This window comes from Perna viridis, chromosome 3, assembly GCF_037379345.1.
Source record: "Perna viridis isolate PV_CMFRI_1.1 ecotype Kerala chromosome 3, ASM3737934v1, whole genome shotgun sequence".
NCBI lineage: Eukaryota > Metazoa > Mollusca > Bivalvia > Mytilida > Mytilidae > Perna > Perna viridis.
Genome location: NC_142447.1, coordinates 12,150,028 through 12,165,251, shown reverse-complemented (window position 1 = coordinate 12,165,251; position 15,224 = coordinate 12,150,028). Strand labels below are relative to the sequence as shown.

Below are 15,224 nucleotides of genomic sequence, written 5' to 3'. Positions count from 1 at the left end.
AAATCATAACTTTTTGAAGTTTTGATTTAGTCAAATGACTATAGAAAGTACAAAGTATTGAATATAGTAAAAACAGTATGTCTTTCATATATCAGCCACAGTGAATTTTAAGGTTTACATTTAATGAAAATTGTCAGAAAGGCAATATCAGGTTGTGTTGGACTGCTTACATTCCTTTATTAAATGCACTTTTAAAGGTTCCTTATTGCTTGAGCTGTATTCATGCACATCACATCACACCATATCCCCAAAGTTAATTTTTTGCTGTCTCCTCTTAACTTTGTAAACCTTAAGACGGTAGACCTAGGGTAAAGGACACAACTCATATAAATCATTGGAACGTTTGAATTCAGCATTTTACATCAATCTCATGTAAGCATTAAAGTAACTTGGACTGATTTCATTCTATTTCAAATGAAGGCTTGATAGGCTTTGTTGAAATTGAATATGATACAAACATATCACTGATTTCAAGAGTTACATCCCTTACCCTAGGTCTACCTCCTTAAATTAACACTATTGAATTTGCATGCCTGTACTTTATTGTAATTATTATTATTTCAGGGGAATAAAAATACAATTTAAATAAATAGCAAAATTATTTAAAGCCCACCAAATTGGGTCGTCCATGAGAGAACCGACAGGGTAATCAAAGACGTTAAATACCCCCTTAGTTAGTTATTTCAGAAGAAGACATCATTAGTAAGTTGTTTTACTTGTGTATGATCCATTTTGTTTATTACAAATAGAATACGTTAGAATAAATGAAAATTGTGGAAATTTTGTAATAAAATGATTAAAATTTAGAAAATTAATGTAAATTTTATATGGATTTATCAAATTCAAGAGCTGATAAATTAAGAAGAAAATAAAACTCAATATTAAAATGAGCAAAAAAAAATCATTTACTGAATTGAAAATGGTACCACGAACACTGATACTACCAGAGACAATCAATCTACTTACCTGAAGTTGTAGTCTATAGGCCCAGAACTGTAGTGCCACAACACCCATGTTTTTTCTGTCTTGTTTTGCATCATATTTTTCCTTCCAGATTACCCAGCATTTTCTGTAAAGAGACATATAGCAATTTCTCAATGTAACAAACTGCCTCATGGGCATTAAACACCAATCAATCAATGTAACAAATAACTAAAGAAAAAAATAACAAAATCTTAGGCATAGAAACAGCATACTTAAGTATGATTCAAAAAGAAAGAGGAATCAAAGGACCCAAGTTTCAAGCAGAAAAAAAAACATATATATATAATCCAAGGATAATGCCATAGACAGAGAAAAAAACACAACAAAGAACATGAAATTACCAAAATAACACATAAAAAGAAACATAAACAACTCAGCCTTCATTAAAGAATGGGAGTAAGGACCAGGTGCACCGGTAAGGTAAGCATCCTATGCTTTTCTTGAAACACCTGCCTACTCGCTCAAAAAAAGTCCGGAGTAGGCAAAAGAGGAAAGGAAAAATATGACACAATGAACAAATTGGTTCTCATGGTGCAAATGGATACACCATAACAAACCATGAGTTCACAATGAGGACATGAAAATGAAAACATAGTACATACAATGCTTTTTTTGGATTGAACAATAAATATGTACAATTTATAAATCTACAGAAAATAATAAAAAGAATATGGGCAGACATGTCCCACTGTTCAAATAGGGAGTATAAAAATGCTTACTTCTACACCAATTATCTGTGGTAGAATCAGAAGGGAGTTCCGAGAGTTGGAACATCCAGTATTTGATTTTTTTTTAAATTCCATGTATTATATTAACAGTCAATAATAGCTAGAAGCCCATTTCACAAAATATTGTAAGAGCAAAATTAATTGTAAGTTATAGTCACAATATTATGGTCTATTATGACGTCACAACTTTTAATGATTTGTTGTGGAAAGGATTGCTGGATCTCCTTTTCCAAAATCCCTTGATCTGCACTGAATGCTTGGTTAGGACAGGTTTGACTGTTTCTTCCTATTTATGTGAATTTTGTTTGAAATAATATTACCCAACACACTGTGACACAGAAAACAAAGTCAGTATATACCTAAATCGTTGTTGAATTAAATTCATTAAATCTCATCTTAAATTGTTCAGTTTGTGGTAATATGAATTATAGGCTTTGCCTTTCAGGGATAAACTATCTGTACTTTTGAAAGTAACAACTGTTGATGATGTACCACTATATAGTTAAACACCATCAAGTTTAAAAAAAAAACATGGATATGCATAACTCGCTTAAACACCTGCACTGTGCATTCATTAAAAGGTCAAACAATCACTTCATTTCTGACAGAAAGATGTACAATCCCTATAAACTTACTTTAAGAGACAATTCTCATAAAACTCTGTAGCACTTTCTCTCTTCTTAGTCTGTTCCTTCTTCTGAGATATAAAGTCCTTCCAAACACTGAAAGCCCTTCTCAGTACCTTGTTTCCATCTGTAATATGAATATCAAAATTTTTTTTAAGTTTTTATTTCTCAACAACTTCATTGTAATGCTTTAAGTAGCATTCCAGCTAAGAATCATGCAAAATGTGATACATGGGTGAAAAGCCTACATATTTTTATTTTTGATATTTTGTTTAAAATGCTTCAGTAAACAGAAATTAACATTTGGTTTTTCGTATAAACCATGTACATAGGAGATGAAAATTGTATAGAATGCACTGTAGAGATAACTCTGTAAATGACACTCAAATACAATAGAATCTATTAGATTTTTAATGTTGATTATCTCCTAAGAGCAGGTAGATTTGAATACATATTTCATAATATAGACCCATAAAATAACCTAACTATAAAAAAATAAAAATATGTAGCCTTTTTGGGGGTGTATCACATTTTTCAGATTTTGCATGATTCTTACAAAGACAGCTACTTAAAATGTATTCATCAAAGTGAAATCAACAAAATGTCCCAGAGTAGTTTAAATCCATAACATGAAAATTAAAATTAAACTGTATTATTTTAATTAAAGCATGTGCATTGTATAACTTGATATTTTGATACACAATGAATATTAATTTGCAGTAAAAATTTTTCAGAATATATGCATATGAATGGTTACTTAAATAATAGTTTTCAGAAACTTTTAACAAATTTATATCATTCAATTTGATTTAAAACTGAACATGAATTTACAGCAAGTAAAATAGTTAACATCACGGAATAGAGTTGGTTTTCCCTTGATTGAATGACCATTACCTGATGAACTGCCTTAAGAAGTTAACAGGAAGTTACCGTAAATGAACAATTGAAAAGAAGATTTAAACTTTATATTATTCAATACATTGTATATGAATTCATAAGTATTTGAATTTATGTTTGCAAAAATGTTTAAATCTCCTTCTATTACAGGTAATAGAGATGTTGAAATAATCCCCTGAAGTTAAATGTTTTACTCGCTATACATTTAATTGAATACAGCATGCTATTAATAATTAACTTGTGTAACTTAACAGACCTTTCAATCTATGGGCTGAAAAATCAAGGATAAGAAAGGAACATTCAATCTGTCTCAGACATTTTGACCAATTAGGAACATCATGAACAATGTCAATTCCAGAATGCAACAGTTTCTGAATCAGTCCTCAGCATGAGGACATCAACAAGTTGGAATATAGGCATTACATGTTACCTATTCTTCTCACTTGTCTTACACCCTTTTTGTCAATTCTTCTTTATTCCATAACAAAATTTGTATCCTCACATAAACTTAAAAAAAAACATTAATATTGTTGATCTAGGCAACTTAACAGAAATATGTTAACCATATGACCATTTTCATAAAAACATGGACAAAGTCAAAACTCATTAAGTCAAGTCAAAAAGACCAAAAAATTATGTTCAAGTCATCAAAAGTCCTCCTACACATTTATTTTTCCATTTTTTTAAAGAAGTGCCTATGTTTTTTCATTTCGGAAGAAATATCCAAATATATAGCAAACTTGGAACTATGTAAGACAATTATATTTCATCACATATATGGTTACATGATCTGCTAAATCAACTCACTTTATACCAAAATATGAGAGGCAAGTGAAAAGTGAACTTTGAAGTCTTTTAAAAGGTAGTTATTTTAGAGAGAAATTCGAAAATTATCATGCTTTTGGCATTCAGAAACAGTCTTATTTCAGCTCTAATTATACACATAGAAGAATCACTGCTACATGTAGGTCAAGCATAACCTGATCAGTCAGCAAAATTTTTTTTTTATTTATATCATACCTTTCTATTGGGGGATCAAGACTGCTGATTCTAATTGAAGAATAAATCAAAGTTCTGTTGCACTGGGGTTTTTTGATTCTTTGGAAACTTGTAGCATTGTCAAAATTTAAAAGATTACATGATGTAACATAAAACTATAATTACACATTTGCATTTCCCATATTATTTAGAACTGTTTTTTCTCCTACTAAATATAGAACAATAACCAATTACTGAATTAAAAACTGTAATCAATAGTTAAACCGTGTCCAACTTTTTACAACACACATTTACAAATTTTTATCTGTTTCACATTTTTCCTATTTTTTTAAACCTGTCTAAAAGTTAATTTGCAATCACATTTGAAAATATTTCAACAGAGTATTATCTTACACTGTACTTAAACTCAAGTGGAACTTATTTTATCATAAGAAAATAATTTCCCTGGTCAACATACTAAGATTTTCAAACTAGACACTTTTTGTCAATTTGAATTTTCCCACCAATTTTACTTGGTTCAAATCACTGCTCTTGACTTTCTGTTTATTAATCAAAAAATATTCAGGATAGGATGGAAATTTTGACTGATATTTGTATTAAATGAAACATACTTAGCACATTAAATGCTTCTTGGCATATTACTGCATTAACTTCATTCCCTAAATGCCAATTTATTATTAAACATCCAAAAAGGAGTCCCTCAAATCTTCAGTTCACTTGAAGACTAGATCTTAAATTTATTTGCAGAAATAATAGAATATTATTGAGAGGAATAATTGCCAGAAACATATTTACAGGTTATAAAAGATGTATTGAATGATATAAAAGGAATTACATTTGGACTATATTTTTGTGTAGTGTTCAGAAACAGGAGAGAAGTTCTAGGAATGAACCAGTGACATAGGGTATTTTGGTAAATCAAACATCCCCCAAAAAATACCTGGTAAATCTAGTAAATAGAAAATTTAGGTGCCATTGCTGCATGTATTTCTAGTTTAAAAACAGAGTGGTAAGTCAACAATGGTAACTGCCACTTTTACGACAAAAATAAATGATGGAAAGATGATAAAACATGAATATACCAAACATTACTCTTAATCTTATTTATGACTAACACTGACACATTTTTTAAGTATGAGTATCTAAAATTCAAAAAGACTCACATGAGTGGTTCATCAATTATTATTTGGAATGGAAATGCAAAAAGACAGACAAATGGATGAAGGGATTACTATACACCCATGATTAGAAACTCGTGGTCAAGTTGTAACAAAAAGCAACCACAAGTCCATCCGAACAGATGATTTCATCTCATTGACAGTCATATTTTCTACTTTTGGACCATCTTATACTTTAATGAGTTTCTATCCCTGTAAACTCCAAATCATTTCCACATACCGTAACCAGCAGCCAATGCACTTCTTTTATTCTTTTGCTTCATGAAAACAACAAATTCTTTCCAGGCTTCAAAATATTTTGTCCATGCTAGATACCTGTAAAAAGGTTTTTATCAATTTTTCAAGATTACTTTCAACATATTTTTTCAGCATTGATTTACACATTGATCATGAGGCTGATGAAAACCAATAACTAGATTTTCAGCCCTTTCTTCCCTTAAAACAATAATCTTACCACATTTTTCTAAACTTTTCTGGAAAAACAACTTTAAAAGTGTACTCGCAAGTGACATACTTATGTTAATTTCCAAATCAAGAAAAAACATGTGAAAATAAATCTGTGCAAAAAAAAATCCATAACTTATAGAGTAAATGCTAGAGAGAGTGCAAAACTTGAAATAAGATGGCCATAAAATTAAACTGACATCCTCAAACCAAAAAATAAGTCTCTGCGATAATAATTAACAGTATTCAGTTTTATTAAACACCAAGTCACTGGAAAAATCGTACAAACTTGAGTTTTAAGGAGAAAATTACCTGAAATGACATTCAGCTCTGACCATCAATCTCCACTCCTTTCTTACATGCCACCACATGTCATACCATTCACTGAACACCATCTTCATAATGTGGGTATTGTAATGATGTCTTCAAAATACAAAAAAATATATCAAATGCAATATATTTTTGAACATACATAATTATGTAATTATTACTCATTGATTTCAGGGCATTGTAAAAATTGATAATGAATAAGTGAACAATAGCCATATTCAAAAGATAAAAGGGAACTAAATACAAATAAAATGTAATAAACACAGAGTGTATAGTACAAATTTTTGGACTTATGGCCTTCTTCATAAGTGAAAAGTACCAATCTAATTAAAAGACAATCCCACATTGTTGCTGGTTTTCTGTTGTGTCTCTCACTTGTGACAATCTATTACACGACCTCAAAGTAATTGCTTCACAAGTTTTTTATTTTGTATATTGTAAAGTTATCATATAGGATCAATATATCAAAAATATAGCAAAATATAATTATCAGAACTTGCTTAAAAATAAGAAATAAAACCCATGATATTTCGTCTATTTTTGTTTCCAAAACCGTCTTCCATAGATGACGTCATATCAGTGGTGACGGTATAGAAATCAAAACTGGTAGGTTTATTAACTTTTATGCGTAAACCTTTCACCACATTTATTTATATATTGTTGATTCAACTTAATTCTACAACCAAAATATATTCACAGATTGTAAATAAAGATGTTTACGTCAGTAGAAATATATATTTTCCCGGTTAATAAAGTTATCTCCCTTTGTCAGCACCATAAGTTGATAAATACGAATTACAGAGGGTTTAAATTGATATCAAGATAAATAAACCTTTTATCTACATTTTATAGCATTAGTTTACCAGAAAAAACACTTTAAGTTATATTAGTTAAGTTCAAACAGTGCTTTTATAAAGATAGTTAGGCACGTAAAAAAAAGTATGGAATGCCAAATTAACAAAAATCATTCTACAATATGTGACAATAAATAGAAACTTCCAACATTTGTTTTTAAGAATATAAAAGAATACACAAATCCAAGAAAAAACAATTATATTAAAAAAGTACTTATTTCATAGAGCCAAAGATTCTAATATTCCACATATATAAACCATGTTGTATGACAAAGGATAAACTCAATGGAACACATGGGTCTCCAATGTACGCAATAAATAAGCTGGTGCCAACGTGTTAAATACATACACAGCGAAATAATTTCCTGAATATTTGCTATCTCTTTTTTTATTTCAGGTTAGAAGAAATCAAATAAATGGAAACTTGTGTTATGTGCAAGGAAAGTTTACACGATGGAAGTAAGACCGTTGAGCTGCGAGAAAAGGGAAGCACAGGCTTTAACAATGCCAGTCGAGAAAGAATTGATAATTTTTTTACAAAAGCTGGCCTAGTTGTTCACGATCACTGTAGACGAAATTACATTAATCCCAATGTTATCAAATCATTGAAGAGAAAATCGACGCCATCTATTTCATCGCCTCCTTTATTATGATCAGAAAAGCAGTTCAGCTTCAAGGATAATTGCCTCTTTTGCGGAACGTCTATACAGGACTACTCAGCCAAAAAGAAACTCTTTGATACACATGCTGTTCAAACAACAGAATTTCAGACAAAAGTGGAGAAGACATGCAAAGAAAGGAATGATGAATGGAGCACAGAAGTTAAAGGAAGAATAGAATTTGCCAGAGACCTGCATGCGGCCGATGCAGTATATCATAATACATGTAGCGCCAATTTCCGCTCAGGGAAAAATAGGCCTCAAATGTTTTCAACTAAGACCGACAAATTTCAGATAAAAAGAGGACAACCAACTTATCGACACCATTATTCACTCCTAGCGCATGCTGAGACATTTTTAAAGGACGATAGCAGTAGAGAAGCCATATGCAAAGCTGGAGAAGAGGTCCTCGTTGCTTTGTATGGTGTGATGCCGTTAGAAGGATTAGACCTATTAAGATGGAGAAAGTTCACCACAAAAACAATGGCTGCAAATAGGTGTTCCGTCGTACAGGTACAAAGTCTTCCACTAACAACTGATGCAGCGAATTTTCACTCGATGAGGGTATACCTTCAATGTCAATATTGGAAAGGAAATTGCCTGCGGAATTAGACCCTACAGATTGGGGCTAGACTAAACAAAATAACAATTTGTACCCAATTGAAATGTCAAAACAGCCTGCACCCAACTTTCTCTTGAAAATAATTCATAATTGCAAGACCGACTGCGACAATCGTAGATGTACATGTCGAAAGAACGGCATCTCTTGTTCAAGTGGCTGTGGCGAATGCAGGGGAGTCAACTGCTCTAACACAAGTAGGATATCGGAGGAATTAATAGACCTGGAAATTGGAGACCTGTAATTTGATCTTCAACGGCTGTCAACGTGTACACACACTTGAGTGAAAATCAAAAACTGTTAATATTTATTTTGAAATTTGAACTCTTATCGTAAAAGATACTTATAAATCTCATTATAGTTAAATTTTCGTTTTCTAGAATTTTTCATGACAAATAATTTTACACCGCATTTGATGTATTGAAAGCAATTTTGGTTAAATGGATAATACTGATATTCTAAATTAGATTCATTCAATTGATATCGTTAGCTGTATAAAAGCATGCTATCCTAAAACAAATGTTAAATTTGAGATTTTCTTTTATTCTGAATTTTAATCAAAACCCTTTCACACCCCCATTTTTTCCCCAAAGTTTTTATTATCCAACCTTTTGTTTAAAAAAAAAATTTGTTATCTTTTACAATTACAACCTATTATAAAATAAATACCGATTAATATGGGTAAAGAAATACCGATGTTAGTATAAGGAAATGTTAATTTTCGGATTTTTCGGTTTTTCCGTATTTTTTCAATAAAACCCCATTTTTACCACAAAAAATATTTTTCTTGTGAAAAAATTCTTAAATGCAAGATATGTTGGTCAAAACAATTTACTTATTACACTTTTTGTTGCAAATCCAATATTGAAAAAACTACGCATTCATGTTCTGAGGATATGGTGATTTTCACATTTCCTGTTTTTCGTGAATTTTCATTAAAATCCTTAATTTTCACCCCAAAAAGCTATTTCTTGCTCTAAAATAGTGCTAAAAGATCTCATACCTTAGCTTTAGTTATAACAAAGTTGTTCTTTAGGAAATATTAATTTGCATTTTCTAGGGAAGATTTAATTTTGCAATTTCCAGTTTTCCACGATTTTTCAATAAAAAATCCCAAAAAAGGCTTTTAAGAAAATCATATTTTTGTATATTTCTATTATGTGAATAATGTATGTCTGCTCTGTCATTTTCGGTCATTAAAGCCTTTGTAGTAATTATTTTGAAGTTGACTCCTAATTTTCGCCAGGTTTACTAGACTATAACAGAAAACCAGGAGCAGGAGCGATGTGAGATCGGCTTTTTACATAAATTGGAAAAGTACTAGATCTTGAAGAGACCACTGTCAACCCAGACTATAGAGAGAACGCATTTGGCCTTAGATGCATGTAAATTATGGTTACTTCTTAATTTTTTAAGTTTCACCCAGCCCTTAAATCACTGTACAGGTCATTCAAATGTTTAAACTACATATTTCATTGCTTGACATTTTCTAACACTCAAATAAATATGAAATGTTCAAGACCTACAACACAGTTTTCTTCAAAGGGAGATACGTGTACTTGATTTTTTACAAACAACTCATTATGCATTTTTTTAATCATGATTCATCTAACCAACAGCAACCTTAGGATAAATGGAAAAGTGTAGACTAGTAATACACATAAAGTTACATGCAGTATTTTAAAAGACACAAATATCACTTGAATTAGTTTACATTAAACCATGTTAAAACACAATATAAAATACATGTTTTTCACCTTGCTTTACTGGGCATAACTCTTCCAAATGTATTTTTCTTCCAGATCTGAGAAAATTTCCTAGCCAAGCATCTGTAAAACAAAGTTTCCATGAATATTATTGAGAATTTTGGAAAAGGCAGATTTTCATAGAACAAATTAATCTCTTCATTTCTACAACCAATAAAACTATTCCTTGTAAGTTTACTATTTATCCAATGTGCACTGATTTTTGAAATTTGTTTCAGTAGAAATATAACCAGAAAAAAAAATAGTTTCCATGAAACTTATTCTAAAGTACAAAGAAACATCCATCAAGTTTTCAAAAACACATACAGTATATGTAATACTGTGAATATATTCATTTAAAAAATCTGTGAAAAATTTAAGCTATCACAAAAATTAATAAATTTAAAGTTTTATTGTTTCCTGCTTTTCCTGAAATTTTAATTATCTTATTACCTTTCAGTTATTTGCATTTTTTGTAATTTAACAAATTGAATGCGGTTTGTGATTTTCTTTTGCTTTCAACTGTAAGTCTTTCTCCTCAATAAAGCCTTAACAATGCTTCGGATTACCTTTATTTCTGGGTTGTTATCTCATAGATACATATATGTTCCCAAACATGTTTATTGTAAAGGCAAGGAAAACATAAAAGTGCCAAATATATTAAGTTTTCACCATTATAATTGCAAAAATTACATGTATACCTAAAATGCCACATACATGTACATGTATCAAAAAAGCCAGAACAAATACTACCTTATTCTCAATTCTTTAACTCTTCCACCTCTGTTCCATGTATAGCCAGGTTTGTAATCTTTAATTTGGATTTTACTTTTTCCTGATTCTTGTTTTTCTCTTCTCCTTTGTCTTGCTGTAGAAGCCGGAAGTGGTAACCGTGAAGACTTCTTTTCACTTCGTTTTGTGTTACCATCTTGATGTTTAACCTCTATTGTTTGAGTGGAACTTAAACGTTCTTGGCTACAATATATGAAATAAAATGAAGCATATAAACTTCACACAAGTTTATAATAGTTCTACAGCACACAAATCAAAACAAGACTCACTTGGTACTCTTAATAAGGGGAGACAGATTCTTACACAATATCATCCTTGCAAAAACAAAATCTTTCCATTTTAAGATACTGTCAAATATGAAATTTGCCACAGTTTGGTTTCTGCTGTAAGGACTGTAACATGAAAATTAAACTGTTGTAAATATTTTCTTCGAAGAACATTAGTTTACAATGTGAGGAACAATCAAGAATTTAAAACTGCGGGAAAGTAGATTGAGAACAGAAATTGTGGAAAAGAGACAGTGTAAAATTTCCTGTTTACAATACATGCATCATTATTTATTTCTCAAATCTCCTTTTTTTTTAATTCTTTATTTCTAAGAGTAATCAAAGGAACCAAGGTTATAGTGGTAATCAAAAGAATGTAATCCAGGGACGAAGACCAGACATGGAAAACAGACATACACAACAAAGAACATAAAGTAACTAAAATCATACATACAAAGTAACAAAAGCAAATGAGCAACTCAAACTCCACTAAAAACTGGGAGCATGGACCAGGTGCACCGGTAGGGTAAGCGTCCTCTGCTTTTCTAGAAACACCCGCTGAGTTGCTCATAAAAAGTCAAGTCTGGGGTAGACAAACGAGGGAGGGAAAACTATGACCCATTGAATAAATCAGTTTTCATGGTGCTGATGGATACACCATAATGATCCACGAGTTCATGATAACGACCATAAAACTTCTGTAATTCTATAATTAGTACTCCTTCATAGGGCTTAATACAAAATGAATGTACTAGTTACAATAGATAAAGAAGCTAACACAGGGGTTGAAAAAATTTTTGGGAAGACCAGAGCCCTCGACTTTTTCATCTTTTGTACACTAAACCCGAACAATGTTTTGTCAAGTCCCAATCGTAAGATATATAAATGCAATTTTGTTATCTGATATTCTTATGTATATTTCTATGTTTGCAGAGAAGAAGACAGTGTCAATTGATTCCGTCTCCTGGTCTGATGCCTTGTCATCAGCTTTCTGTTTCTGCGTTTTTGTGAAATTGTAATTGAGCAACAACATTTTCCTCAAAAGTTTATCTTTATCATTCCAGCGCTTGATTAATATGTAGTATGTCAAAAAATGTGTCTGATCAAGCCCAGGTGTGATTCAGAATGATCAATAGATCAATCTAGTGAATACCCATTCTAAAAATAAAGTTATAAATATTTATAGGCCAGGGAATAGATCGAGAAACATGGTCCAAATAAAGACAACAAAACCTTTCAAAAAAGAATTTTTATTTGTTTAGATTTGCCATGCCCGATGGACTTATTTCTTTGAAAAATGGCAAGTTCGAGGTTCAAATTTTTTTAGTCTCAGGCGTCGGGCTTTAGGAATTTTCAACCCCTGTTACATGAAATTGTTTATATTCAACATGTTGACAACCATTAATGAAACTAGGTTGCCACCATTAGGGAATCTATCCCCTGACCCATAATTAGATTTGAAAATATGAAGTTTGAAATGGGAATACTTACTGCATTTAAAGTATCTTTCCTAAAGAGGTTATGCATTTATTTTCAAAAAGGCCTTGGAATAAAGTGCTTATCTTAAGGTTTGTAAGTTTAGAAATAATGAAAATAGAATAACTCATTTGTACTTCCTACAGAAAGTCACTAAAAAAACGTCATAAAAAATTATATCATGGGTTAAACAGGCATGATTTTATGAGGTCTACAAACAAAGCGGAAATTGGCAAAATTGGAAGTAAAAAAAGAAGAATTGTAACGGTAAATTCTGGATTTGAAATAGCGGACATCCACTAATAAGCAAAAAAAAATCATGTCTGGTTAAACAACATACATTTTTTATATGAGGGTAAATACAGACAGTTATCCTTCAATATACAGATACATGTAGGTCTTCATTCATACTTGTTTATCTTTTAACTAGTGGGGGAGTCTTATTTGGTTCCATCTAATTTTCTTCTGGATTTACAACCCATTTTTTGGTAGCAGGATACTGATATGCTTATTCTATACAATTTACTCATTAATCATAAGCATTGCAATTTATTCATCACAGCTTCCAGGTTGTACATTTACAATACACATAAAACATTTAAGAATATACCATTTTGACGCTGAATTTGGTGATGTTTTCTCTTTATCTTTGTTTATCTTTCAAACTTTTGCCAATAAATCTCACATATTAGCATCTTGAAACCTTGACAGTCCAGCACCTAAAGTGTGGACCTTAGGCAATATACACATTGAGTAAAACTGAAAATTGTCTCAGTGACTATTTAGTCTATGGTAGGGATGCATGAAATATAAAATACATAAAGAGTGAATAAATATATGTTAATTAAAAAGAGCTCAGAAAATGAAATAATAGAAATTCGTCTAAAAATTCATTAAACTGACACTTGAAAAACTTATGTCCAAGCAAAACACTACATCTGAATACATTGCAGCTTCAAAAAAAGTAAAAAATACAATCTACACAGACCGCAGAAAAATTCTTCCTATAATTCTACAAGTATTCAGAGTGCCCTAATTTGACATATTTCACTTATTTTAATGAAAAATTCCTACACAAATATGACCAAATGATAAATTGCATGGAGTTGACTGTACTTTCCAGACTATAAGTCGATGTGGAGTATGAGTTGAACTGCCTAATTTTGACCAAAAATCGATGACAAAAACATAGACAAGTCAAATTTGGCAGACAAGTCGATGGTCAGACGTGCATTTATCGTAGGTGTCAGTGGAGATCCAAGTTGAGCAGTTTGTTTTTCACAGCATATTATTCCAGCAATGTTATTTTATATAATATCTCTGAATTAAATTAATATTTGCATTTTTGTTAAAGTGTACTTTGTACGCGAGTTCAATTATCTATATTGCATTGCATTTTATTGCTCTGGAGCCTTAGATCATCAGGTGTATGATATCGTAAACATGTCAAGCGTAGGCACCCAGGTGTGAAATTAGCGGGAAATTAGTTTGATGAATAGGTCATAATTACGAGCAGTAATTAATAAACAATATTACTTGGTATTTCGAAATACAATTAAAAAAAATTACCTTTAAATTAGGTTGCAATTAGCCATTTAGATAACACTTTAACTAATTACAATTTGACATACCGCAAATGGGTATAAATTTGCATATTACAAATTACTATAGAACTCTCGATAATATCTTATAATTACCAGTAAAAAAGAGTTTTGTTAACATATCTTCAGGAGTTTATTTATATATTTAATGTTTTTAATAACATCTTCATATTCATTCATAAAGGATAGTGATACTTCCTTCGATCTTCAAGTTCAATCACAGGTTTGACTGTTTGAGTGACGGCTTTCATTGATTGCAGTTTACTCAAAATTTTGAATGAAAGCAATCAAAAATGAACCAAAAAATTCATATGAAATGCATTGTAGACAAACATTTTTTCTTGAAAAATCCTTATATAAGTCAAAGACAAAGTGGACGATGAGTTGAGGCTGGCCATTTCTTGAAAAAAAAATATAGTCCAAAAAAATAGTAATTTGTTGAAAAGGAACCTGATACTTTTGCTATGGATTTTGGTCACACTTAAGGCTGTTGCCTTCTTCATATTAGTACAATTTAAAATTGAAAAATTTTGCAAATAGTTGGTCGGATAACAGGTTGTTGTTGCAAGGCCATGTCCATATGGCACATGAAAGAAAACTAACCCCTTTTTAGTGTCATGAGTAGCTCCCACAAGAGGATCGAGGCTCAACTTTTCCAGACCTTCTTCAGCTCTTTTCAGCAATTTCATTCGTTCTGCATGCAGCGCAAAGTGCGCACTGAGATCAGTTAAAACATTTTCCTTGTTTGTAAAGTCTTCCTGTACATGTTTTGATGTTTTCTCTTTCCTATCTCTTTTCTGTGTCTTTGCCGGTGCATTGTGATGACCATAAGATGACATCTGTCCGGTTTGAATGTCAAAACTTCAAGTCAAGACACATTTCTGGCGCCATTTGTAAACAATGGAATAAAAGTTTGACACAATGACGGTGATAAGAAAATATATAAAAATTCCGTGTTAAAAATAAAAAGGCTGAGATATTCAATTAATATAAAAATGGTACATATGTTCTTGATTAGTTTATTTA

At 31.1% G+C, this 15,224-nt stretch overlaps 1 protein-coding gene across 2 annotated transcripts in view; it reads right to left on the bottom strand.

Moving 5' to 3' along the window:
* Positions 1-15,113, bottom strand: part of LOC148621034 (protein SFI1 homolog) — a 37,745-nt gene extending 22,632 nt beyond the window's left edge. The window contains exons 1-8 of one of the 2 annotated variants that reach the window (XM_088575039.1): positions 14,802-15,094; positions 10,817-11,038; positions 10,076-10,147; positions 6,169-6,279; positions 5,633-5,727; positions 3,492-3,506; positions 2,348-2,465; positions 967-1,069 (exon numbers count right to left, since the gene is read on the bottom strand). In XM_088575039.1, coding sequence (XP_088431165.1) covers positions 967-1,069; positions 2,348-2,465; positions 3,492-3,506; positions 5,633-5,727; positions 6,169-6,279; positions 10,076-10,147; positions 10,817-11,038; positions 14,802-15,037 — 972 coding nt within the window. In that variant the 5' untranslated portion in view covers positions 15,038-15,094. Of the gene's footprint in view, positions 1-966; positions 1,070-2,347; positions 2,466-3,491; positions 3,507-5,632; positions 5,728-6,168; positions 6,280-10,075; positions 10,148-10,816; positions 11,039-14,801 lie in introns of both variants that reach the window. The other variant, XM_088575041.1, reaches the window with a different exon arrangement.
* Between the last annotated feature and the right edge of the window lie 111 nt (positions 15,114-15,224).